Genomic DNA, 26,643 nt, shown 5'->3' on the forward strand with positions numbered 1-26,643 from the left:
TGTTAGCCAGCTATCTGCTGTCAGCATGTTATGCTGGTTTGTTGACTGTTTTTCAGTTTTGCAACTTCATTTGACTTTGGATGTAGCTCACTGGTTCAGGGGATGAGCTTTGTGAACCACTATCTGTCCTATTTCAGGCAGCGGCTCATCACCTGCCCAATGTCAGCCTGTCTGCCTTTCCAGGCTTTGTTTACTGAAAGCTCACGTGGAGATCAGCTTCTTGCTCTTCCCCCTCTTCTCTGGTGCACTCAGTGCACCCTGCCCCCTCTGCTGTGTGTTCCTTTTCAGTTCTTTGTTATTTATTTATTTATTTATTTTTGCGGGGCAGGGGTCAGTCTGTCCAGGAGGCTATGCTGGTTTATTCTAGGGGTAGCTGTGGGAATACCACGTGCGGCTTATTTGCTCACCTGCTGTTCTGCATCTCCCAAGCGGGTTTGGAGCTGGCGTCTGGCAGCATGGGAGTCCTGTTTTCTCAGTGTAATGTGGTGGGGAGAAGCTTTGTGTGGGTTGGGGGTTCAGGGTGTCAAAGTTTTGCTTATTCTTGGTGTTTTTTTTTTCTGCCCAGTGTGTTTCCAGTGTTTCAGCAAAATTTTTGATTTACAGAGTGAATGCTATCTGCTTCCTCCCTCTAGTCACCATCTTGGATCACAACTTTTGAATGATACAGATTCCCTTCTCTCATCAACACATAAACCTTTCAATCTCAGATTCTAGCAGCCAACTGACAAAGCCTTAACTTTTCTGAACATGATGCTGTACTTAGGGAAATGTGGACTTTGGAGGTAATCACTAGTTCTTCCTTATGTGCATCTAAGCTGGGACTCTGCTGCCTACCATATTTCTTCCTTAATGACAATGTTGGGAGGCTTTCATGTAATTGAAATTATCCCCTTTGAAGAACTGATGTGTTAAGTGATCTCATAATTTCATGAAGAACTAGCAATGGAGAAATGAAAGAGAATTTATATACTGGCAAAAAGTGGAAATAAGTAGACAATCATGTAGTAAATTTCTGTAGCAACTTTGTGTTACAGAATTAAAGTGGCCAGGTGTTGCCACTGCAGCATAAATTTAGAAAGATGCTTCTAGACTATTTTAGGTAGATCATCAGTACATTTGAGTTGAACTCCATGAATTCTGCCACTTGGGATGAAGGAGAGTAGCAGGAGTGCAAGAAAACAAATGGAAGCAAGTAACACGACCAGGGCCTTCAGCCCCAAGCACTCCCACAACAAGCAAGTAGTACAGCCAAGTTCAAGCAACTGCAGCAGAGAAGGAATGTTTTTCTAAGTCACACAGCAAAAGACATGAATGAATAGAATTATATTATGTGTAATAATGGCAAATACGATTTGAGTTATCACAGGCTAAGTGTATAAGCCTGCAAGATCTTCATGTAAATCTCATGGTCCTTATAACTGAGAAGCATAAACTATAAACTTTAACTTGTTTATAGGTATAGTAGTCTTTTTACTCTCAAATTCTCAGCACAGCAATAAATTTGAAACCATGCTAGGCATGGAGGCCCATACCTGTACTTCCAACTACTTGGGAGGTGGACACAAGAAGATTGAGGTTCCAGGTCAATCCTAGGCAAAGTTAACACAAGATCCTGTCTGTAAAAGAAATTTTAAACAAAAGAACTGGGGCCATGGCTCAAATGATAGGGTCTTCCCTGGCAAGTAAGAGGCCCTGAGTTCACTATTGCAAAAAAATTAAAAAGGAGCCATTAATACAGAATTCACTTCAAATGAAGATCACAAAATATGCTCAGGGGTTCAGAGGATCTTGCTTATTTGGGGGAATTTGATTAGGGATAAAAATAATTAGGTCAGAAGAAATGCTTAGAAGATTTTTTTTGTTAGAAAATATGCAACTCTCTTTATTGTAGACTCACCCACATCTCAGGGAGCCTTCACCATTGTGGGAAGAACGTAGAGCTACCACCTCCTCCTCCAGGATCTTCCACTCCCTTTTCTTAGATTTCTGGCCAGTCAGCATATCACTGCTACTCCAAGTGAAGCCTGGTCTTGTCACTATCTGGAGCACATATATATTTAAGGAGAGCTACCCTCAACTTTTATTCTGCATAAATACGTGTTCAGCTCTAGAAGAGAACTTAAGTATGAGATGCATCCAGCACTTCATTCAAATATGTGAATATCTAGTTCTTTTTCTTCATGGAATACTTATAAATTCACATTTTAGCAAGTTTTTCTATATATTATGAAGGGAAGGAAAAGAAAAAGGGCTTTAAAAAGTTTCTAGGTCCCTCCTGTTGAGTCATACATATAGGCCTGCTAAGCTTTACTGTACACCTTGTCCACAATACTCAATAATTTTATTTTTTTCATTGTATGAAGAGGAATATTTTTATGGGCAGTCTACACAGTGTTCAGCAAACCTTGGAAACATGGTCTGGCCATGGAGTATAGATTTGTTTCCATTCTGATGATCTATTTCAAAATCTAATCTCTGAGAAAGGCTTTAATCTGCTTGAATAATTTCAAATCCCACATTGCATGTCAGCATTTCACAAATGCTTTTGGATTCTGGAATGACTTTTATTCAAATAGCAAGATACAGAGATGGAGAGATAAAGATGACAAAGAAGACTCAGTTCTTCAGCCCAGCCCCTTGCACTGGGTTTGTGGCCTAAGACAAGAAAGAACATCTCTGCATTTCTGTATGGAACTTGGCACAAAAAGCACACAGGGATGTCATGCCATCTTTGGGGTATAAACCACAGTTAGTTTCCTGGGAGACTAGACCCTAGAGAAGACAGTTCACTTGTGGAGGAGCCTCAAGCACATCAATGTGGCAGAACCCTTGCAGATAGTGTGACTGATACCCTTGCAGATAGTGTGACTGATACCCAACATTCCAGTGACTGCCAGAGTGGAAGAACAACTGGAGCATAATTTTGGGACCTGCCTGAAACATCTCTGTGGATGCACAGAAAATATTAGGAGATTCTGAGTAGGTGTGTGCATAGGTTGACTAGAGTGCTACAGAAGGACAATTATAAATCAGCAAATTTTTACTTACTGATAGCTTTAGAACTTTGTGCCTAAAAACAGGTGAAACCCAAGGCAATTCAGGTTGCCCAGAGGTAGATATGCTAAATACCAACTGTTGAATTTCTTGGCCTCATCCAATTAGTTCTCTGATGACTATATTGAAGAATGGTCATGAGTTCAGTGAAAGCAACTCTTTACCACTCCTGCTCTGTCTTACCATCCTTACAATTCTTTGCTTTGGTAAATTCCCCAGTTTACTGCCATCCTATGTTCCTGATCTCCTTGCTGGCACAGGAAGTTTTGAGGATGATGTTTGATTCCAACTCCATTTTTTGGTATTCCACAGAACATGTGTGACTGGACCTCAGAAATAGGGATATTTATTTTAGCCCAGTTGGGGCTCAGCATTTAGTGGCATCATTCTTTTCCTTAGTGTGCAATGTTTTGAACTCAATACTTTGATCATAAATATCTGAGGCAGATCAAAGAATCTGGCCAGCTTTTCTACTTCGAAAGCTTAAGTTGACCATAACCCAGTTCTAACATGCCCAAGCGTTTGGAGTACTTTCATTGCATAGACATCGTAGAAGTCACATTTCAATTACTGACTCAGATTTCTGCAATATAAGTCTTGGAATGTCTTGCCCATAATTACACTCAATTTTCAGACTCTCATCAAATTTTTAGACTCTCTTGCTGCCCACAGATTTTTAGAGAAAGTCATAGGAAATGAACTTTTTAAGTAGCATCAGTGCTAAAGTGTGATCCTGAAAGCACACCGCATTTCCAAGGTTTTCCTAAGTGCTCCTTGAGACAATGGTCCCTAGGTGAGATTTGAACTCCTGTGAGCTGCTTAATACTGTCAGCTCTCAAACATGAGAGCCTTCCATTCCCAATGCTGGTGAAATATAGCCTGACCCAGCAGCTAGAAGGATCTCAACTTTGAGTGTGGCCCACCATGAATGTGAAATGCTGAGTCTTTGTAGTATGAGTATTTGAAATGGCCTTTCATTCTTAATTAGTGAATGCTTTTTCTACAACTGACTACCTGGAACTGATATGGTGAAGAAATCACATGGTTTGCAAGGGGACCTAGGAAAGCCATTATCAATCACAGTGTGTTAGAAATGAAAGACTGAAGAAAAGATGATTAAAGCCCCAGCAGCTGCCTTCACAAATGAACTTCAAGAGAAAAAGCACTTTTAGTGTAAATGTGGCAACTCTTCAGATGGAGCTTGATGAAATTAAAGGCAATGCCGGGTAATATAAACCACTGTTGAATCTTTCTTTTATTACAACTAGGCTAAAACAAGGAGTAGGAATTTGTCAGGTGCAGTAATTACTTTGGTACTTACTGATGAAAGCTCTCTTGGGTGAAGACCTCTTCTCATCTATTTTCCATTTCTTTTGAGTTCTACTTTCAGCTGCTAGGGAAGAATAAATACAAGTCAAGGAGAGGGAAAAAACACTCAAAATACATGGTTAAACCTACTGCAAAGTGATTGAAAAAAAACCACTTTTTAATGAAAGTTGTTTGTAATAATAGACTCTCTTAATGAGCTCCAATGGATCTTAAATATTCTTCAATTTTTCCATATCTTAATTGTATTTTAGTATTTCTGTCATAGAGTGAAATACATAATAACACTGCAAATTAATTTCATTTCTTCAATCAATTTTTAAAGAATGAAATCCATCCACACTAGTGTGACTATAACTATTTATCCAGGAGCTAACTACTAATGTGCACTTGAACTCAAGGTGAATGAGAATAAAAAATATCCAAGAAAATGGATGAGATTTCTGGAAGCAAAAGTAGGTAATGGGTTTTCTATTTCCAAAGACTTCATTTCTTGTCTATTTGAAGATATAGTTAAGTTCATTTATGAATACTTAAAATCCTACCCAATGTTCATGTTATTAGCCATATTTAAGGCGTAGAGCACCTAGAATAAGACATCTATCCTCTCTGCAAGTGCTGGTTAAAGCCTTCTGGTTGAGAAAAATGAAAAGAAAAATCACAAAGTGCATGAACATTCCTAAGGGTTTCAATATGAAAGTGAGGAGCACAGCAGGTATGTTAGATGTGCAAGAAATATTTAATGCATGAATAGAAAATTCAAAGCTTGTTCTTATTTATATTCTTACCTACCAGCAGCTTAGGAAATAACCTATTTGCCTTACAATTGCCAATTGTATTCAGTTCTTTTCCATTTTCTAAATTTAAAAGGTAACACATTCTTACCGCACACCTATGAAAATGGCTAAATTGAAAAAAGCAACAATCATATCAAATACTAATGAAGATGTAGATCAGCTGGAACTCTTGTACATTGTTGGTGAAAATGCAAAATTGTTCAGCAGTCATGGGAGACAGTGCACCAGTTTCATGTAAGGTTAACTATACACCCAGCAAGAACACTTCTAGGTATTTTCCTAGGGGAAATGAAAATTTGTGTTCCTACAAAAACCTGTACACAAATGTGTGGGTTCTGCTCGTGGAAAATCCAAAATGAGAAACAGCCAAAATATCCTTCAGTGGGTAACTGGGTAAGCAAAATGGTGTATGTCCACAGGATGGAATACTACACAGCACTAAAAGGAGCAGACTAGTGATGTATGCAGCTACTTGGATAAATCTCAAGGGCTTTATGCTGAGTGAAATAAGCAAGTCTCAAAATCTTTATGCTGTATGATGATCTCAAACCCCCAAAACTGTATTGTTTGCCAAGGACCTCGAAGGGAGATTGCATGGGACTCTCAAGCGACAGTAAAAGGGAGGAAGTTCTCCTGTATCCTGATTATGCTGCTGGTGGCATGAATCCACTTGGGTTAAAATTCCTAAACTGTGTATCCCCAAACAAAAAGGCCAATTTTATGCCGTGATTATTAAAAATGGAAAAAACTTATGGAAGAGTAGTAAACAACAGGAAAATGTAAAAGTAAATGGGAAGTTTTCATGCCTGATCTCTCTGGGGTCTGTCCTAGTGTATGTCCTTTCATCATGCTCCATGCTGTTGGGCAGGACCACCCAGTAGCTGGATATCTTGATTTGTGTCTCACTCCCTTCACTCTGTGATCTTGGACAAATTGTTTTACCTCTCCTTGCCTCAGTTTCCTTGGGAATAAAATGGTGCTAATGGTAGTGGAAGCATTTTCATAGCTTACATTTTTTGCTTAAATTTTAATATACAAACATGCATACATAAATACATTTGCAGTGTTCACAGAATGTTGATGCTGGTCTTTTTTATATCTCACCATGTGATCGACATCAGGCCAGTATATAAAGACCTTTCCTACTGTTATGTATTCCAAAGGCTGCAGATAATATATATGAGCTTAAATATATCATATATTAAATTATTTGCTTAGTAAATGTAATATTAAAATGAAATACTCTTTATCCTATTTAAACACATAATAAATATCAATAATACACTCAAAATGTTTTTATTGATGATGACCCTGTTTAACTGAAGTTCATTTTAAAGTTTTTGGTTTTGAAATGTTCTCTCTGCTAATCCAATCAATGTGTTTTCTTCCTTCTAGGATTTGCTTCAAACTTTATGCTTCAATTCTGGTGCCTTTCCCTCTTTTCATCTTCTTCCTGCTCTTTCTCCTACTTTTAAAACTCTTCCAAAAATTCGAAGGGACTTTGGGAGGCAGAGGAGATGGTGTGTGTGGTCAGTCCACTGTTGTGATCCATAGTTCTAGAAGAAATACTGAAGCAGAGCCATCAGTTAACTGGGTGAACTTGGGAATTCACTTTATATGTATGGTTCTCAATCTCTTCTTCTTTTCTTCCTCTTCCTCTTCCTCCTCCTCCTCCCTTCTTCTTCCAGTACTGAGGTTTGAATTCAGGTCCTCTCACTTGCCAGACAAGTGCTGTACCATGTAAGCCACACACACCCCAACCTTGTTTTTTTTTTTTTTTGCTTTAGTTATTTTTCAAGTAGGATCTCATACATTTTATTGGGGGGCAATATTCATGTCCCTTGTTTTAAATTTCCATATAAATGTGGGTCAGCTTGTCAATATTGTGAATTAATTTCATTGATTCTTATTTTGATTGCAATTGCATTAAATCTATTTATCAACTTGGGAATAAATTAAGTCACACCTTGATTTAGTCTTCCAACACACAACTTCACTGTGTTTCTCTATGCAGTGATTTTGATTGATATTTTTCTTCTGACTTAGTAGTTTTCTGCACACAGATTCTGTACATACTTCGTTATGTTTGTACCATAATTTCTCATCTTTAGTACCACGGTATTGTCTTTTAGGTTGATTAACTGTTTATTATAGAAGGATTCCTGATATATTGCATGCAGTTTGGGGTGTATTTTAGAAATCAGTAAAATTCACAACCCCATTTATTATGGTGAACTGTGATTGCATTTATTGGCCTCTGTTCATTACCTTTAATTTTATAGAATAGGATATCAGACCATAGCTCCTCCAACTCCCTTTGCCTTCCACCCTTATTACCCTCTGTGATGAGTTTATTATCCCCATATAAGCAAGCACGGTTTAGGCCTGAAATTTGAAATCAGATTTAAAATTGCATATGTGTTGAAGAAGTGGCCTATGCTATTGTTAGTTCAGAGTTACCTGACAAATTGCCACAGACTACCTGACTTAAGAAGCAGAAATTTGTTTTCTCCCAGCTTTGCAGGTGCTTGGATGGTTAGATTCTGGTGACAGCTCTCCTGCTGAGTCACACTGTGGCTACTTCCTCACTGTGTTCTGATATGGTAGAAAGAGAAAGAGAAAGCTCATTGCTGACTCTTCTTATAACAATACTAATCCCATCATGGGGGCTCCAACTATCAAGACTGACACCTGGTAATTCCCAAATGCCCCACTTCCAAAAATCACATTGGGCATTTGGGCTTCAACAAGTGAATGATCAGAAAATATAAATTGTAAAAGCTTTGTGTACTTGTCAGAATAAGTTAGGTTTTTCTGTTGTGACGAACTAGCTTCTCTATCATCCCGTAATAAAGATGGGCTTTTGAGAGACAGAGGTCTGATCATCCTAGGTCCTCAGAGAGTCAGCCCAGCAGATGTTCAACCTTAGCACCTGCTTGTAGGACCCCAGAGGCTGAAGAACAACAAGGATGGAGAACCACATGCTGTTGAAGCTTCTGCTTGGAAGCAACACTTACCATTCTTTTATGTCATTGAGCAAATCTAGGGGCCAGAGGTACACTGAACAGAAAAGAAATGAGAAACATCATGAAGGAAAGAATACAACAGCAGTAAATAATCCAGCTCAGTGTGCTTGAGGCAGTTTTGAAGGTTTATCATTTAACTCAATGTGTTTTATAATCCTGTCCTCCATGATATGTCAGTTGTGCTATACTTCATCCCTTTGACATATTTATCCCTTTGAGATTTCCATACGCAACACAGAATACAAATCCTTTAGTCCATATTCTATATTTCAGGGACTCCATGTCATCACACCTCCAGCCAAACATGGAAGGATTTTAATGCAAAGTTTAAATGGGGCTGGCATGCTTTTGTGAAATACCAGGAGAGAAGACAGAGGTGTGGAAATATGTGATTCCTTCAGTTAACTGTCAATAAGGAAAGTGTAATATAGGATTGTGATAGCAGCAAGAACATTTGAAATATTTGCATTTTTTTACCCCTGCCAAGACTTAAAGTGGGTTGGAGGCATATGGTCTCATGATCTTCAACCTCAGGAAAAGGTCACAGTCATCACTTGATTTGACTTGTTCTTAAAAACCATACCCTGAAACGAATCACATTTTTGCCTATTCTATTTGTCAATATTAGTTCTCTTATAATTTCAGAATCAAGACGGTGGCCAATATAGTGACTAAAATGTAGTATTTCTAGTATTTCTACACTGCTGTGTATTTAGCCTTACTATATCAAGGCAAAACATTGCTTTTTTAAGTGAAGTTAATGAATCACTTTCTTCATTACTTGTCAGTGTATATATCTTGTTCATCTATAATAATAATGTTTGATTCATTTTATAAAGTTTTTATTCCTTTATGGTCAGCCCTGAATCAGAGTAAATGCTTTCATAAAACCATCACAGATCATTTAAGTGTTAACAATAACTAACTGTGAGTGGATGGTGCACCATCTGGACTTGGACCATGAGGTAGGATCATATATTTACTACCAAAGTGATAATTCCATCATATGAATTTCCATGCTGCTTTTCTTCTGTCATCAGTCCCTCCCGATATCCCAAGTACTGGTAAAAACTGAGTTGTTTCCCACCCCTTTAGATTTTGCACTTTCTGAATGTGTACATGTGGAATCATACAATGGATCCCATCTTGGATCTCGATTTAGGTCACATAGTGCAAGGCATTTAAGAATCATCCATGTTATTGCATGAATTGATGGCTTATTCTTTTCATTAATAATTATTTCATTGTGTGGATATACACAGTTTGTTAACTCATTTAGTGATGACAGACATCTGGACTGTTTCCACCTTGGGGCAATTATGAAAACAACTGGATATACAAACCAAGGGGTTGACAGATTTTGCTAAATCACAAAATAAAACTGATAGGGAGTTTATTTAATGCTGCGTCCTTGAGAGAATCTTGTGGCCACCAGAAATTTCTGTGGGAAAGTGAGGAAGGGAAAAAGAGACTTCACCAAATGTGTTTTCCCTACCAAGGAGAAAGAGCCAACAGTTCTAGAAGCCAGGGAGAGAGAACAACAAGAGGGTGTCATGAAATTCACTCACACTCACATAATGACTGTCCTGGAAAAAATGTAGAGGTGGAATTCTCCTTCATAAAGGGTAGAAAAGGCACCTAGGGATAGACACACAATCATTAACTGAGTGTGAGTGTGGGCTGGAGGCATGTCCTGGTCACACTTGGCTTAATTTATAGTTTTGGGAGAGGGGAGGGAATAAAGAAAGGTGAAAGAGCGTGAATATAGAAGAAGTACTATGCATTCATGTATGAAAATGGAACAATGAAACCTGTTGAAACTGTTCTAAGAAAGACGGGGGGGATAACAGGGAAAGATTGAGGTGGCAAACCTATTTAATATATATTTTGAGCACTTTTGTAAATTTCACAATGTACCCCATACAAATATAATATGATAATGAAAAACTAAAAATAGGAAATGAAAACATTCCAACACTAGCAAGTCAAAACAATCTGCCTATTGAATTCAGTTTCCAAATGCAGCCTTCCAATTACATTTCTTATGTTCTTATATCATAACTCTTCACCTTTTCTGTTCTTGCTGTTGGACCTTTTAACGTAATGATGAATTTAACCAACAAAATAAAAGATGAATGATTTCAAAAAATAATAGTAATAGTAGCAGTAATCATCACATTTTACCTAATTGAAAAGTAAATTTATAAAGATTGCATTTGTATTTGACTCAGTCAAATGATGGTGAATAGGTTCAAGACATTTCTAGTCCCTGGTAAGTAATAAGAACTTATCAAACTTTTCCACTTCTCTTGAGTCTTACCGTAATTCCTTTCTAAGGTCATGAATTACTCATAAAACAAACTCTACTTGTTCAACATTAAAAAAAGCAAAAATGAATTGACTTATAATACTACCTATAGATTTCCCTTCATGAGGCCCTTGCATAATATAGTATGTACATTTAGCAGCCATCTTGTATGCAAAATAGCAAACACAGTTATACCTCATTAATAGCATTTCTGTGCTGAGTGTATGTACGTAGAACAGCACCTGGCACATAAAAATTGCTCAGTAAGTGTAAACTCTTATTGTTAATGTCATTACAACAGGTTACTTAGTGTATTCTACATTGATTCAAAGAATTTCATACAAATATTGAACATATGTTCAATTATAACAGGATGATTTTTGGCAAGTAAACTTGAGCTCCATCAGGTGCTGAAAATGTTTTGCCTCCACATCAAATGTTTTTTTCTTTTTGAAATAGCAGACATGCCTTTTATATGGTTTCATAAGTGTGCACTTTATATGGTCAGATATGTAGATGGATTTACATTTTATTTTTTATTTTAAAGAGAACCCATGATGTAGACTTTCATCTTAAATGTGAACTTGAGAATTGATTTTTCAAAATTGATTCTACTAAGTGAGAAAATATCAAGATTGATGTTGGACAGTGATACAGTGTTTCCCACAGAAAACAGAAGTCACACCACCTGGCTCCATTGAATACATTCTGTCTTGGACTCCTCAGTGAAGAAGCAAAAGAGGCACTTGGGCAAAAGTAAAGCAACTCAGTATGAAACCAACAGTGAATTATAGCCCTAGGAAAGACTCCAGGACCCATTTTTTTTTATCCTTTGGCTCCAGGTTTAAACACACATCTCATGCCCATCTTAGTCATTTAAATTCCACATATCATTCTAAGTGTAGAGAGAAAAATTAGAAATCTTTCTCTCCAACACAAATAAGAATTTTTGACTCTTAAGTATCAACTCACTTGGGTGCTAGAGTCAACAAGGGCTTATTTGTTTGTTTGTTTATTTTAGCATGGAATTCAGCAAAACTAAAAAATATAAAAGGAAATGAATGTGAGGATTATCTGGCTGAACAGATCAAAACAGGCCATTTCTTGAATGCCCACACTTCATCCCCAGAGTAAACTTCAATGATCCCAGTGCTGAGGGCATCAGTTGAGCATCTCTAATGTGGGAAATATGTGGAGAAAAAAGAAAAGGTTGATGGAGAAAGGTAGACCCCTTTCTCCACACACCATCAGTGTTTGCTTTCTGATGCTAAAATGAATAACTGAGAAAATCATCTTTTGATGATTAAAGGTTTGTTTTGGCTTACAGTTTTATAGGTTAAGATCTGTATCAATTGGTTTCTTTTTTTTTTTTTTCATTTTTCTTTTATTATTCATATGTGCATACAAGGCTTGGTTTATTTCTCCCCCCTGCCCCCACCCCCTCCCTTACCACCCACTCCACCCCCTCCCGCTCCCTCCCTCAATACCCAGCAGAAACTATTTTGCCCTTATCTCTAATTTTGTTGTAGAGAGAGTACAAGCAATAATAGGAAGGAACAAGGGGTTTTGCTGGTTGAGATAAGGATAGCTATACAGGGCATTGACTCACATTGATTTCCTGTGCATGGGTGTTACCTTCTAGGTTAATTCTTTTTAATCTAACCTTTTCTCTAGTTCCTTGTCCCCTTTTCCTATTGGCCTCCCTTGCTTTAAGGTATCTGCTTTAGTTTCTCTGCATTAAGGGCAACAAATGCTAGCTAGTTTTTTAGGTGTCTTACCTATCCTCACCCCTCCCTTGTGTGCTCTCGCTTTTATCATGTGCTCATAGTCCAATCCCCTTGTTGTGTTTGCCCTTGATCTAATGTCCACATATGAGGGAGAACATACGATTTTTGGTCTTTTGAGCCAGGCTAACCTCACTCAGAATGATGTTCTCCAATTCCATCCATTTACCAGCGAATGATAACATTTCGTTCTTCTTCATGGCTGCATAAAATTCCATTGTGTATACACAATGTATCAATTGGTTTCATTGCTTATTGAGCCTATGGAGAGGCAGCACAGCATGCAAATAAAGGTGGTAAAGGAAGCTGCTCTTCTCATGGCTAAGAAGCAAAAGAGAGAGCAAGGAAGGGACTGGGTTCCACAATCCTCTCTGGGATAGGTCCTCAATGACCTAAGGAACTTCCACTAGTTCCCACCTCTTACAGGCTCCACCATTTTCCAATCCCAGCAGCCTGAGTACCAATTCTGTAACAGATGGGCATTTTGAGGGACATTTAAGATCCAAACCAAAGCAGTCCTTAAAGTTTTCTTTTGTATACTTAAATAGATGTGTCACCCTCTACATAAGTCTGGTACAGAATTCCTTGTATCTCACTGTGCTTTTTGTCCTACCTTTGTTCTAGAAGTTCTCTGGTAACATTCCCCTTACATAATACATTTCAGCTCACATAGAAGAAAATCCATGATATTATTTTTCTCATAAAAGCTTTCTAAAACTTAGACGTTATCTAGATGTTTGCCACCCTCAAACCCCCAACATTCTACTCCTCAAATTCCCCCATGGGCTTTCTAGACACATGTCCATTGCACAGCTCATACTGTTGGCACTTGAACTTCCCTGGTGGCCTCCACATTCCAACACTTTATTTTATTGAAGGTGATCTGTAACTGACAAGATTCAATGGGAGTAATGTGTTGGTCCAGGCAAAGGAATCTCAAACTGCTCTGGACAATGACCCTTAGAGAATCCTTCCTCAGCTCTCTTCAGAAGTGATCAAAAAGGATAACTGAATAGTGCATAGAGATTTGAAATAATTGTGGCCTCCTGTGCCCAACTGTCAGTCCTTGGGTGATTGTGCCCCAAGCCTACACAGAGGCTATGCACTTGGGAAGAGGGTTAGAGCTGTGGGCAGGACAGCAAGATTCACACACTGAGGCATTTGAAGGACTGAGAGATGATGAGCAGTGCTAGAGAGCAGGAACCAGGAAGAAGCCCAGCAGTCATATAAAAAAAAATCACATCTGCTTTAGCCATGCTTTAGGACAGACTACAGAGGTTCACAGTCCCAAGATCATGGGAAGTTCATGGGAAGGACATGGCAGGATGCACAGTGGACTGTGAAGTGAGAAATGTAATTGATAAAGAAGAATTTACAGGAAATGGGTTCAGCACTGAAATTACCTGAAGTAAACCAAAAATTTTAGAGACTGAGAACATAGGAGAAACTACCTTGCAGTGGCCACTGATTCCAGGGACTGAAGAAGAGCTCAATGGCAAACATTTCTGCAACGTTCTGAGTTTCACCACCAAAAGGCAGAATCAACTAGGGCCTCATGGAAACTGCTTGTCTGCTCGTCATTACCTCTGTGCAATCTCAAATGCTTTGTCCATATTAGCCCCCTAAAGTAGGCTTGATAAGTCCTATGCAGGGCAGGGCTCGTGGGGACAATGGAGTGTACCACATAACTCATGGGAGCAGCACCTACCTGGTCCCCCACCCCACTTCCTTTCAGAAAACTGCCATGTTTTTGGAACTAGGTGGGATTTGGGTGGGTTATCTCAGAACTTTCTCCTCAAATAATTATTTAACTTGCTCTTATTTTTCCAAGTCTTAGCCCAGGCTAACATAAAATAATATATAGCTTGAGGGACTTAAGCAACAGAAATATGTTGGCCACATTGGAGGCTGGAAGTCCAAGATCAGGATGCAAAAGCATGGCTGGGCTATGATAAGGACTCTTATCCTGGTTTGCAGAGGATGCCTTTTTATGTATACTCATATGGTGGAGAGATAGAACAAAGCTCCCTGTTTCATGAGGACTAATCTCATTCTTGAATGTCCTACTCTCATGACCAAGTTAACTCCTAAAGGCCCCAATTTCCTAACAGAACTCATTGAGAAATTGGGGCTCCATAGGTAAATGTTGGAGGGGCAGAGTAATATTTAAACCATAGCACCACAGCTACTAAAAATGGAAGTGACCAATCCAAAAGACAAGGGACTGAGAGAACAGAGAACTCCAAAGTTTCATATGTTAACTTGTAGGTGGTGTATTTTTCATAATTGCTCTTTTGGAATCTAGACTCAAGGCAAGACTTGGATAATAACTGGAGGGACTCTGACATGCACCTCACCCATTGGCACCTAAGAGCAGCACACAGACACAGAGAGGCTCACAACAGACTTTGAAGGAAAATTGTGTGAAGCACCTGTCTGTAAGTGTATCCAGGAACCCCGAGTGTTTTCTTTTTTTTAACTTTTGGCACAAGAATGCCGATTTATTCTCTTTTTTTTGGACACATGAACACAAAATATCCCTGCAGGCCAAAAAAATTGCAAAATTTAAACAACCATTATCTTATCTCAACATGGGGATACACCCCTTCATTAATAGCTTAGAAAGTACCTCGTATTGCTAGAGACATACATCCAGTCTAAATTTAATAAAAATACATTTTTAAAACATTACAAGTCTAACAGCATAGAAACAAAAATCACACCATTAGTCAAATGAACAAATGCAAACATTTTCAGCCACTTAGACATAGAAAGAGCATGAATATGTCAATAGCAAGGGATAAGAAAATGGTTAATCAATAACAAGATCTTCCCTTTAGTCTTACAAGGAAAAATTCTTGGCGTTGAAGCAGTACTGATACAATGTCCTCAGCCTCCACTTTCTTAAAAGGAAAGCAGAGCTACCACCTTGCTATTGAGCAAGAAAATCTACAGCATATCCACAAAGGTTGCCAGGGTAGGGTGGAGAGAATGAGCTTTGTTAATCAGCAGGTTACCCTTTCCCTTGGGAAGAGGTAGGTAGCTGAGCCAGGCAGGTAAGCTCTGATATAGGCTGGGCACCAGATCCTAAAATGCAGACCATATAGAACATGTCTGCTTATAAATCATCACCTTTGGAAGCAGCAAATAGAATTTACAGTAAGAAGGAATATGTTCTACCTGCCCAGAATGCTGGCTGCAGTAAGCCAGCTGTTTCACTTTAGAAACTGCTCAGGAGTCAACAGCTAACAACAAGAACAGAACATAATTGATTCAACATTTGGGTTTTCACCACTCTTACTGCCCCGCTCCTTATCCCCAAATTGTAACTCTTTAGAATTGTTACATTTAAATCTTTCACACCACATAACAGTGCCTAGATAGGCTGATTTTAAAAACCAAACAGCCCAACACTACTTCTAGAGAATGCACACCTCCCACTGATTGACACATGCATAATGATTCAGACAGTCTCGAGGGGGTTACCTATTCGAATGAATGTCAAACAGAATTAAGTTAAAACTATGCATTCAGACTTGCTTGCAATAGTATTGCTGCAACTCTGATTCTGCAGTGATTTCCTCTTAAAGATTCACCCCTTAGCGAGTTTTTGCTAATAATCCTACTTCTTCCACATTGTTTTCCTTTTGTCCACAATGTCAGCATTGCACCCTTAATGGTACTGTTTTCCTATAACTATAGGCCTCCCGGCTTTTCCTCCACCACCATACTGGCCCTAGCATACTATGACTGACAGAGGTCATACAAACTATATAGTTCAAGGTCAAGTGTAGAGCCCAGCTTCAGGCAAGCGGATCAGTGCTTCCCGGCACTTGGCCTTGCTCCCTGCTCCATCAGTGCCAGGAGATGGTGAGAGCTTCTTCTGTGCGTTATTAACAAGCAAGCCCGAGGCACTCAAGTGCAGGTGTGGTGCCTGCTGGCCAGCCAGTCAGCCACCAAGAGTTCTTCACATTTTGGACTCCAGAGAGAGTCCCCCTTCTCCTAAAAATCTTCTGTTTTTTCTCCTCTTGGGTCCAGAGTAGCCATGCTGAAGGATATTTTCTGTGCTCTCCCTGAACAAATATGAATAAAAGTGTAGCCAGCCCCTCACCAACATGTCCTGATTTATATAATCCAAGTGAGGTATTTGCAAAAAAGGAAAAAAATCTTAAGAAATTAACATCTGCCATCTCTTTACTCCTGCTATGTGCTCCAGTCACAGGACTTGCTTATTTTCCACTACCTGCAGAGATTAAAGACATCTGCCCTTGTTGCAGTGCGCTATAGGACTTGATAGACAGTATAAAACTCTCTTCGAGACCAGTCTCAGCAAACACTGGTGGTGCCGCCGAGCAACAGCACATGGAAATGTAAACTTCAATGTATTTACAAACTTGTTTAAAGACTGAAGAAAAACTATGCTTTATGTTGCTGGGATTTTTGAGACGGCTAGTTTAAGAGATTTGGACCAACTAATGAGTTCAAGCAAACATCCTTCACCATCTGATCCAGTGTTTCCCACCAGCAGTTTCCAGACAGAGGCCACATCATGTCTGTCTCTTTCCCCAGCACCTTTCTCAGCCATATAGAGCATGGCCTCAGGGTCCTTTCTCTCACTCTTGCCATTCCAGGATAGAGAATAGCAAGCCAGTAAGTAATATGTGGGCTGGGAAACACTGGCTGGAACTACCTAGACTATGTAACTGTTGTCCATTACAAAGCATTATCTACACTAAATACAGTATACATTTTCCTATACATTTTAACTGATGCTTGCTTGCTTGCTTGCTTTTGATTAACTCTCTTTGTTTGGATAAGAAAGGAATCCTCTCTCCTTGTGAGTGGAATCCAGAATCTAGTCCAAAAAAATCAACATTTTCTACACAGTTTTAGTTAAATAAAATGAAGAAAAACCCACCAAGTACATTTCAGGTTGAAAGAGAAACAAACAAACAAACAAGAAATTGCACTGTAAGTAATTGTGTGAGTAACCTTGATTCCCAGGGGGGATAAATTTAAATGCTGGTATATTTTTGCAAATGCAGCATCACTCAATGTGCCTTATGGACTGGCAAACCTATCCAATAAGGAAACATCCTGGTTCTAGCTTATTAAAACAAAGTGATAGGACACCAACTGTGACTATAAAATAGGTTAAAAACAATTCTTTAAAAAGGCATGGAAATATGTGCTTTTTTTGACTGGTTTCAGAAATTGCCAGATTATGATATTTAAGAAATAGTTGATAAAATCATACCAAAATCTCATCTAGAAAAACTACATCACCAAGGGAAGGAAGAGGAGGAACCTTAAAAAAATGCTTATTACCAAGGTTAACTTTCTATGAGAAAAGTTTAAAAATCATTTAGATCTAACAAACTACACAGCAGCATAAAATGGGCACTTTTGAAAACTTGGAAAAATACTAAAAGCTATTTTTTTTTCAAATAGGGAAAAACAAGAGTACTTTTACCATGGCAGTGCTATCTGTCACTGTGACATGCATTACATCTGTTTATGTCACACATTCACAAAAGTCAACCAAATAGGAGAACTGCCTGTTTGAATCTGCAGCCAAACATAGTGCAATTGCCTGGCAGCCTGTACTTGCACCAGCACAAGTCTGCAGAGATCAATAAGATAAAAGTAGTAAAACTAATAAAACTCTGTAAAACTTTCAAAAAATTAATGCTCATTAAAGGCATTTACAGTGACAAAGTCAGAAATCTCCATTAAAAAGTCTATGGGCCCACCCAATTAAATAGTTACATTGAACTGAAGAAGGTTGTTTGGTTTCTTTTCTTTCCCACTTTATGCATACACCCCACTCAATGAACACAGAAAAAAGGAATATTCTTCTCTTATAAGACTAGAGGGATGCGGTGAACACCACAGCTAGCAAAATATTCCATAGAAACCTTTCTTGTAAAGTCCTTTAGAAAGTTCAGGCTGATCAGCCTTTGCACATTGAGGTAAAAATTCTGTCCAGTGGATCATCAGAAAAGATAATCTATGAGTATCTATTATTTTAGAAAAATGGCTCAATTTTGTTGGTGCATCAGACAGTGCTGCAGAGTATATTTTCAGTGCAACTATTACGAGCTGCTGGTAGAAGACCACCCAAAGTCAACTTGCCTCTAGCTAGAGGTGGTAGGCATTCGAAACATTTTGAGGCTGTGTGGGGTGCCAGACCAGTTGAGTTCTTTTTCTGAGACTCTCAGGCAAAATACATTGTGTGCTGGGCATCATGGTGGATTTGCACAGCCTTAGCCAAGGCTTGAGGATCCCAGCCGTTGCTCTGTCCTGACACATGACTGCCTTCCGCACTGTCATGATCTTTATCCAGCAGATGATACCTTGTCCTAAATGCGACAAGCCAGGCATAGTATGCTGGAGCTGGAATAGAGACAGAGCGTGTGCACCTCACATAGGTGTGGCACAGCTGCTAAGTCAGTAGCTGGAGTTCATCTGCAGTGAATCAGTTGTCATCCCATAAGACCTGGTAATGTGAAGGACGGCTGGTTCCCTGAATTCCTGCATGACTACAGAGGTAAAAGTCAAACTCAGATGGATGTGTGATGGTACTGTCCACTGTAGTCCCTGCTGGGACATTGCCACTTTTTCCCACCCTTTCTGTTTTATCTGCACAGAAGAGTCGAGTGTGATGTCTCTTCTGCACAACAATATATGTTATTCCTGGCCAGTAATCTTCTTCCAAGCTTATACATGCCTTTCAAATTGCTATTAGTTCTGGCCAAGCTACCTGTTTCATGTGTCCCTCAGACACCCCTCCGTGGTAATAGATGATCCGAGTGGGTTTGAAGCGAGTAGACTTGTAGAACTGGAACGATCCCCGGAGGCCGCTGCTGCCGCGCGGGCCCGAAAGTTCCAGCCCACCACCGTGGTGGAGACCTTGGATGCTGACTCCCAGAGATGCTGAGCTGACCAGAACTGGAAACCCGTGTGAGTCTGGGGGGGGACCAACGAGCTTTGGGATCCAAGGGAGCCTTTGGGTTTCAGCATCCTGTAAGACTTTACTTACCCATTTCAAAGCGGCATGAATACCTGCAGAGTTCCGGGGAAAAAGTGCTGGCCAGCTTCCCAGTGCAAGCCACGATCCACTTCTACAATAATGAGTCTGAGTCAGTTTCTGAGGAGGACGAACAAAGCAAAGACGGCCAGCCCTTCCACCCCACCCAGCCCTTCCACCTCACCCAGCCCTTCCACCCTCAGTGCCAGGAGGCGGAAGGCCCCGAGGAAACCAGCCCTGGAGGACAGGACAGAGCCCATCTGATAAACGCATCCAGAGGATGGGGTGGCCTATGTGGTAAGGGACAGCTCCCTCACGGTGACTCTCCAGGGGGCAGTGGGTACTCCTCATCCAAGTGAGGGTCTGCTTCATCCTGGGCCCACTCTGTGACCCCCACCCATGTCCTGGGGACAGCCCAGCTGGACTCAGAGGGGCAGGCTGCTTGCCCTGCCTGTGCCCAGAACCTGTTCAGGGTAACAACTAAGCTTTTACTTTTTCTTCCCTTGGTGATTCCTTTCAGTGTGCTCATGCATATCTTTGAGAAAGAGTACCGAGACAGAGGCTTGTGTCAACACAGGCTGCCATCAGCTTTGCCACTCTGCTGATCAGATCACAAATTATGCCTACATACATTAGTCACCCACCCCTGATTCTCCTTTAACCTCAGGCTCACTACCTTGCTATTTTCGCTTTTGTAAAAATAAGTTAGATGTTAAATTCTAGTTTTAACCCATTGTTGATGTGGTTGCTTAGAGCCATCCCAGAATTTTTTTTTACTTATGAAAAAAAAATCAAAATGCTGAGAAATTTCCATTAAAGTAACAAATAAGAAGATATGGATTTCTAAGGGGTAATTCTGGAGAAAAATGTATGTGATAATTGTCCAGGGCTGTGTGTGAGTGTGCAGTTACCGAGGGTTAGGTCTTCTTAGTTGGTGGACTGCTCATTACTAGAATGGAATAACACCATTTTTAATTGAAATATCTGATGCAAGTTATTTTGAGTTTTTTTACATTTTGATGATCAAATCAGTGTATCCCTTAAGGTTTCTGATGTAACTATCTTACCCATGGTTGTTTTCCTGTATATAGCCAATTTCTACTCAGAATAAATACTTTGAAATTAAAAAAAAAATTTAAAAAAGGGGAGAAAACAATGAACACAAAGGAAATCTAGGAAACCATCAGGGACTACCTTGAGAACCTATATTCAAATTAATTTGAAAATCTTGAAGAAATTAAGAAATTTCTAGATACATATGACAATCCAAAACTAACAAAGAAGGTAGTAATCACCTAAACAAATCTCCACCACACAATGAAATTGAAGCAGCAATAAAGAGTCACCAGAAAAAGAAAAGTTCTACCCTCTGATGGATTCGCCTCTGAATGCTATCAGACCTTTAAAGAAGAACTAATACCAACATTTCTTAAACTTTTCCATGGAATAGAAAGGGAAAGAACACTGCCTAACTCATTCTATGACAACAGTATTATACACATTCCAAAACTAGACAAGGACACTTCCAAAAAGTACAGCCCAATCTCCTTAAAGAACATTAATGAAAAACTCCTTAATAAAATAATCGCAAACTGAATTCAACAACATACAGTAAAGCTCACACACCATGACCCAGGGACTCAGGGATGGTTCAGCATATGCAAATCATTGAATGAAATACAACACATTAACAAAAACAAAGACAAAACCACTTGACCATCTCAACAGATGCAGAAAAGGCTTTCAAAAGGATTCAACACCATTTCATGTAAAAGCTCTGATGAAACAAGGAATATAAAGAATTTATTTCAACATTATAATGACAAACCTATAGACAACATCATACTTAATGGGAAAAAACTGAAGCCATTTCCCCTAAAGTCAGGAATGAGACAAGGGTGCCTACTCTCCCCACTCCTAGTCAACATAGTCTTAAAATTCCTAACCAGAGCAATAAGGCAAGAAGAAGAACTACTAGGAATACAAATAGGTAAAGAAGTAGTCAAACTATCCCTATTTGCAGATGACATGCTCTTACACATTAAAGACCCGAAAAACTCCACCCAAAACTCCTAGACACTGTAAACAGCTTCCGCAATGTAACAAGATACAAAATCAATTCATAGAAATCGGTAGCCTTTCTATACAACAGCAATGAACAGATTGTGAAAGAATATAGGAAAATAATTCCATTTATAATAGCCTCAAAAAAATCACACATTTAGGAATAAACTTAACAAAGGATGTAAATGACCTCTACAAGGAGAACTATAAACCAATGAAGAAAGAAACTGAAGCAGACTACAGAAAGTGGAAAGATCTCCCATGCTCATGGACTGGCAGAATCAACATAATAAAAATGATTACACTACCAAAAGCAATCTACATGTTCAACAAAATTCCCATAAAAATCCCAATGACATTCATCACAGAGACTGAAAATTCAACCATAACGTTCATTTGGAAGCACAAAAGACTGCTAATAGCCAAGTCAATACTTAGCAAAAACAGCAATGCTGGAGGTATCTCAATATCCAACTTCAAGCTATAACACAGAGCCATAGCAATAAAAACAGCATGGTACTGGCACAAAAACAGATATGAAGACCAGTGGAACAGAATAGAGGACCCAGATATGAATCCACACAGCTATGCCCATCTTATTTTTTAACAAAGGTGTCAAAAATATATGATGGAGAAAAGACAGCCTCTTCAACAAATATTGCTGTAAAAACTGGTAACCTACCTGTAGAAAACTGAAACTAGATACATACGTGACACCCTGTCCTAGTATCAACTAGTACTAGTATCAACCTGTAGTAGTATCAACTCAAAACGTATTAATAAACCTTAATATCAGACCTGAAACCTTGAAGCTAGTACAGGAAAGTGCATGGAATACATTGGAAGCAATAGGCATAAGACTTCCTCAGAAGAACTCAAGTAACTCAGCAACTAAGAGAAAGGATTGACAAATGGGGCAAATTGAAAAGCTTCTGCACAAATAAATGGTCTCTACATTGAAGATGCCAGCCACAGAATGGGAGAAATCTTTGCTAGGTATACATCGGACAAGGGACTGATAACCAGAATATACAGGAAGATCAAAATCTAAACACCTCCCCCCAAAATCAATGACCCAATAAAGAAATGGGAAACTGTACTAAACAGAACTTTTTCAAATGAAGAAGTCCAAATAGCTAAGAAACACATGAAAAAATACTCACAATCCCTGGCCATAAAGGAAATGCAAATCAAAACCACACTAAGATTCCACTTCACTCCTTTTAAAATAGCTAGCATCAAGAACACAAGCAACAACAAATGTTGGTGAGGATGTGGGGAAAAAGGAACCCATATGCTGCTGGGGGGGAATGTAAGCTAGTACAAACACTTTGGAAAACAATATGGAGGCTTCTTAAAAAAATAAACATAGATCTGCCATATGATCCAGCAATCCCACTCCTAGGGATATATATATACACAAAGGAATGCTAGTCACATTACTACAAAAGCACCTGCATACCCATGTTTATTGCAGCATTATTCACAATAGACAAGCTATGGAAACAGCCAAATGTCCCACTACTGACAAATGGATAAAGACAATTGTGTATAAATACACAATGGAATTTTATTCAGCCACAAAGAAGAATAAACTTTTGTCATTCCCAGGTATATGGATGGAACTGAAGAACATCACCTTAAGCAAAGTTAGTCAGGCTCAGAAAGCCAAAAAATTGTATTTTCTCCTTCATATGCAGGTTATGGACCTAAAACAACTGCAGCAATATTATGGCACATGGGTCGCACTAAGGAGATACTGTGCATGGGAGGGGATAGGGCAAGGGAAGGAAACCAAAAACTTGAATGTTGTTGATGTGCTCCCTGTATGGGAGCGAATATAGTATTCTTAAACTGGCAGAGGCCACTATGGGAAGGGGACTAGGGAGTAGTGACGAGGACTGGTAGATATGCACACATGCATGGAAACAACACAAGGAATCTCCCTGTATAGCTACCTTTACCTTAAACTAGCAAAAACGTCATGTTTTTCTTATCATCTTTTATGTTTTTTCTTCTACAAAATTAGAGAACAGGAGGGAGAAAGCGGTTCTGCCCGGAGGCAGCGGGGATGGGGGTGGGTGGTGGAGAGAGGAGATGGCACAAATAATGTATACACATGTAACACAAAAATGGCACCTGTTGAAACTGTTGCAATAATTGGGGGAGGGGGTGAAAGAGAGCAGCAGAGGGGGAAATTCAAGTATGATATATTTGATACATTGTAAGAACCTTTGTAAATACTCCAATGCACCTTCACCCAGCACAACAATAATAAAAAATAAAATAAAAGTTAAAAAATACCTCCCACACGAAAATGTTATGCAAAAGTCTCATTAATATTCTTATACTACTTGGAAGGTTTTCATTTTTAACAACATTTTAAAAATGAACTTAGATTTGCAGAACCACAAAGTTGGCACAGAGAAGTCCCGCATATCATTTAACTAGAGTCAAGTAATATCACCTTACATAATCATGCTACTGTTGTCAATACAAAACAATGTACACATATGCATTTATGGTAACAAAACTACAGCCTATTCAAATTACTCAGTTTATTCCACAGATGGCTTTGTGTGCTGTTGTTCCAGGACACAATGTAGGATAGTGAACCACTTTTAGTAATCTGGTCTCACTAATTTTCAACTGGCTAAAATTTTATCAATCTCTATTTTTGTAACTGATGTAACATTTGAAGAGTATTGGTCAGGTGACTTCTAAAATAAAGGTCAGTTTGGGTTTGCCCAATGTTTTTTCATGATCAGACTGGGGCTTTGGGAAATAATGAGGCAAGAAGCATCTGCACTGGTTTGCAGTGGTGGAAGGTGTCCTTTTGATGCTCCTGCCTCTTGTAGGGATAAAATCTGGAAGGAGACTGGATGGCTATATATCTATTAAAATATCAGTACCTGTGGTCTGTGGGTATCTCAGAAGAATTTACAGTTGTTCTTCACCAACTGTCCTCCCCGCACTTACTGGCCATGCTTTACATCACTGTGTGATGCCATGTTTTCTGTTGTAGACACTCCAGTGTTTCAAATGGAAACAACAGGACACTAGAATGACTATAGTCAAATGTAATAGTTTTACTCTAGACTCAAGAAAACTGATGCCTGGGGAGAGATTACCCCTCCCAAGGATAGTCAATTCTTAGAGAGGCTCAATATGCCTTCCCATGCAAATTAACCTGTACAAATCATCTCCCCCAATTGCCTCTTTCATGTCTTTTGCATATCCCAGACCAATATTCCCCTGTACTGGTCTCCCCAGGACCAGGCATAGGAAAACTTGAGAAGGCTTCTCCACTGCATAGCATGCTGAAATGATTCAAACTAACTTACTTACTCTGCCTCACCTGTTCTTTCCCACAGAAATCACAATCAAGGCTTTTGCCATGTTTTCCTCTCATGTCCTACGTGTTCCAATGGACCCAATGCTTCCAAAGTGGCCTTACTTGAATGATGTGTCCCCTTCCTTTTGGGAACCAGGAATGTCAAGTAGTCTTGTTAATGGCAGCTGTCTTTTTCGCTCTTGGACATACCATACTGGAGTGACCCTAAAGTACAATCAAAAAAGTGTGGTGCCTCTTATCTTGTTCCGGCCTCTTTCCCTTGCCTTGCCATGTCACCTGTCACTGTACCCTACCCTTCCTTATGTGACCTCTGCTTCTCTGTGCCCTTCTTGGTGAAGTACCCTCAGGAAGTCATATTGCCATCTTGCTGTCCTTAGCAGGCTCTCCTCCTCACTCTATGTACTCTGACTGATGCCACCCTTCTCTCACTTTGAAAATGACTCAACTGCTATTTTTCTCATCCTCATCTCTCCAGCCTGGACTTCTCCCCAACTCTCAGGCTAAATATGTTCAGTTCTGTTTTGATAAAGTTTTACTGGAACACAGTCATGTGCATACGTATTGACCATGGCAGCTTTAACACTACAGCTATAGGACTGAATGGTTATGGCAGGCAGTATGTACCACAGAACATGAAATATCTTTACTCTGTTGCTCCACAGAAAATTTTCTTTGGGCCATCATGTGTACTCAGTGTTTCTATGATGATATCTAACAAGTCCTAGAGCTCAACTGACCCAAATGAAACTTCATACTTTCAGTCCCTTCCAAACCCATCCCCCCTGCCCCTGTGACTGATGTCACTCTAATTCAACTCTACACCCAAGGGACCCTCCCTCCCCCTCAGCCCCTTCCACATCTAGTTAGGTATCAAGTCATCATAGTTTTATTCACATTCATAAACTTATTTCAAATTTTGTTTTCTCTTCTCTCTTTGTTATCTCTTCCCATGACTCCTTCTAAAATTCCTACCATGCTTTATTTAACAACTGTTTATTGATACACAGCAGTCCTGTCTGCACAGCTGTATACAACCATAAAAAGTAACATGACACTAAAACTACAAGGGGATCTTAATAATCCACGGGAAAAATAAAAAGTTGTTTTGTCCCCTTTAAAGTTTTTTGTGCAAACCTTAAGATCTCCATCACTGTTGTATATTCATATATAAAGAAAAAATAATGTTTAATTAAAATATCTAACATTTTATTAAAATTAATGTATAATCGAAAAGCATTAGAAACATGGAGAATCAAATTGATTTATTATTTATAAAATGATCAAGAGTGGCTTCAGCAGCGCTTGCCTTCCTATGCTCTTAAAGCATCTTTCCCATGCCTTGGTGAATTGTCACATTGATTTTTAGGTAGGACCAGCTCCTGCTCTTTCATCATTGGTGGTTTCAGTGTCATGAAGTATCCCTGGGAGATTCTGTGACCTCAGAGGTTTGCAGCATGCCCTTCTTCTTGGTCCTAGACATTCTCCTCATTCATTGCTACATTCTCCTCACCAGGTTTCCCTGGCTGCACATCTGGAGTCCTGGACAGTGGAGTGTCTGTCTTCCATGATCAGCTTTAACACCTCTATGTACATTTCACCCAAATTTCACTTGCAGAACAATACTCTTTTTTTTCCTGTATGTTTACCTCTGCTGACCAGTTCCCTCTTTTCATTGCTAATTTTGGTAACTGTCATGTAGATTTATTACTGAGAAAATAGGAAGCAATGCAATTTCCTGATTTTCTATCTCCATGAATGGAGTGTCTGACACACACTGACCAGTCATCATCACATTTTGAAAGAAGTGACTTGGCTGGTCTCTGATTCTGAGGTGCACGTGTTACTTCTGAACAGATCTGCTGGCTGAAGCACAGTGTGAAGTTCACACTGTTGGTAAGA

The 26,643-nt window shown here is 39.3% G+C and overlaps 1 protein-coding gene across 1 annotated transcript in view; it reads right to left on the reverse strand.

Annotated features, from left to right (window-relative positions):
* Window positions 1-1,791: 1,791 nt before the first annotated feature.
* LOC109677642 (E3 ubiquitin-protein ligase UHRF2-like) overlaps window positions 1,792-26,643 on the reverse strand; it is a 98,250-nt gene continuing 73,398 nt past the window's right edge. Inside the window, 3 exon segments of the mRNA XM_074052186.1 lie at window positions 1,792-2,040; window positions 4,376-4,447; window positions 19,338-19,419. Coding sequence (XP_073908287.1) covers window positions 2,009-2,040; window positions 4,376-4,447; window positions 19,338-19,419 — 186 coding nt within the window. The 3' untranslated portion in view covers window positions 1,792-2,008.

The sequence above is a fragment of the Castor canadensis genome, chromosome 13 (assembly GCF_047511655.1).
Source record: "Castor canadensis chromosome 13, mCasCan1.hap1v2, whole genome shotgun sequence".
Classification (NCBI taxonomy): domain Eukaryota; kingdom Metazoa; phylum Chordata; class Mammalia; order Rodentia; family Castoridae; genus Castor; species Castor canadensis.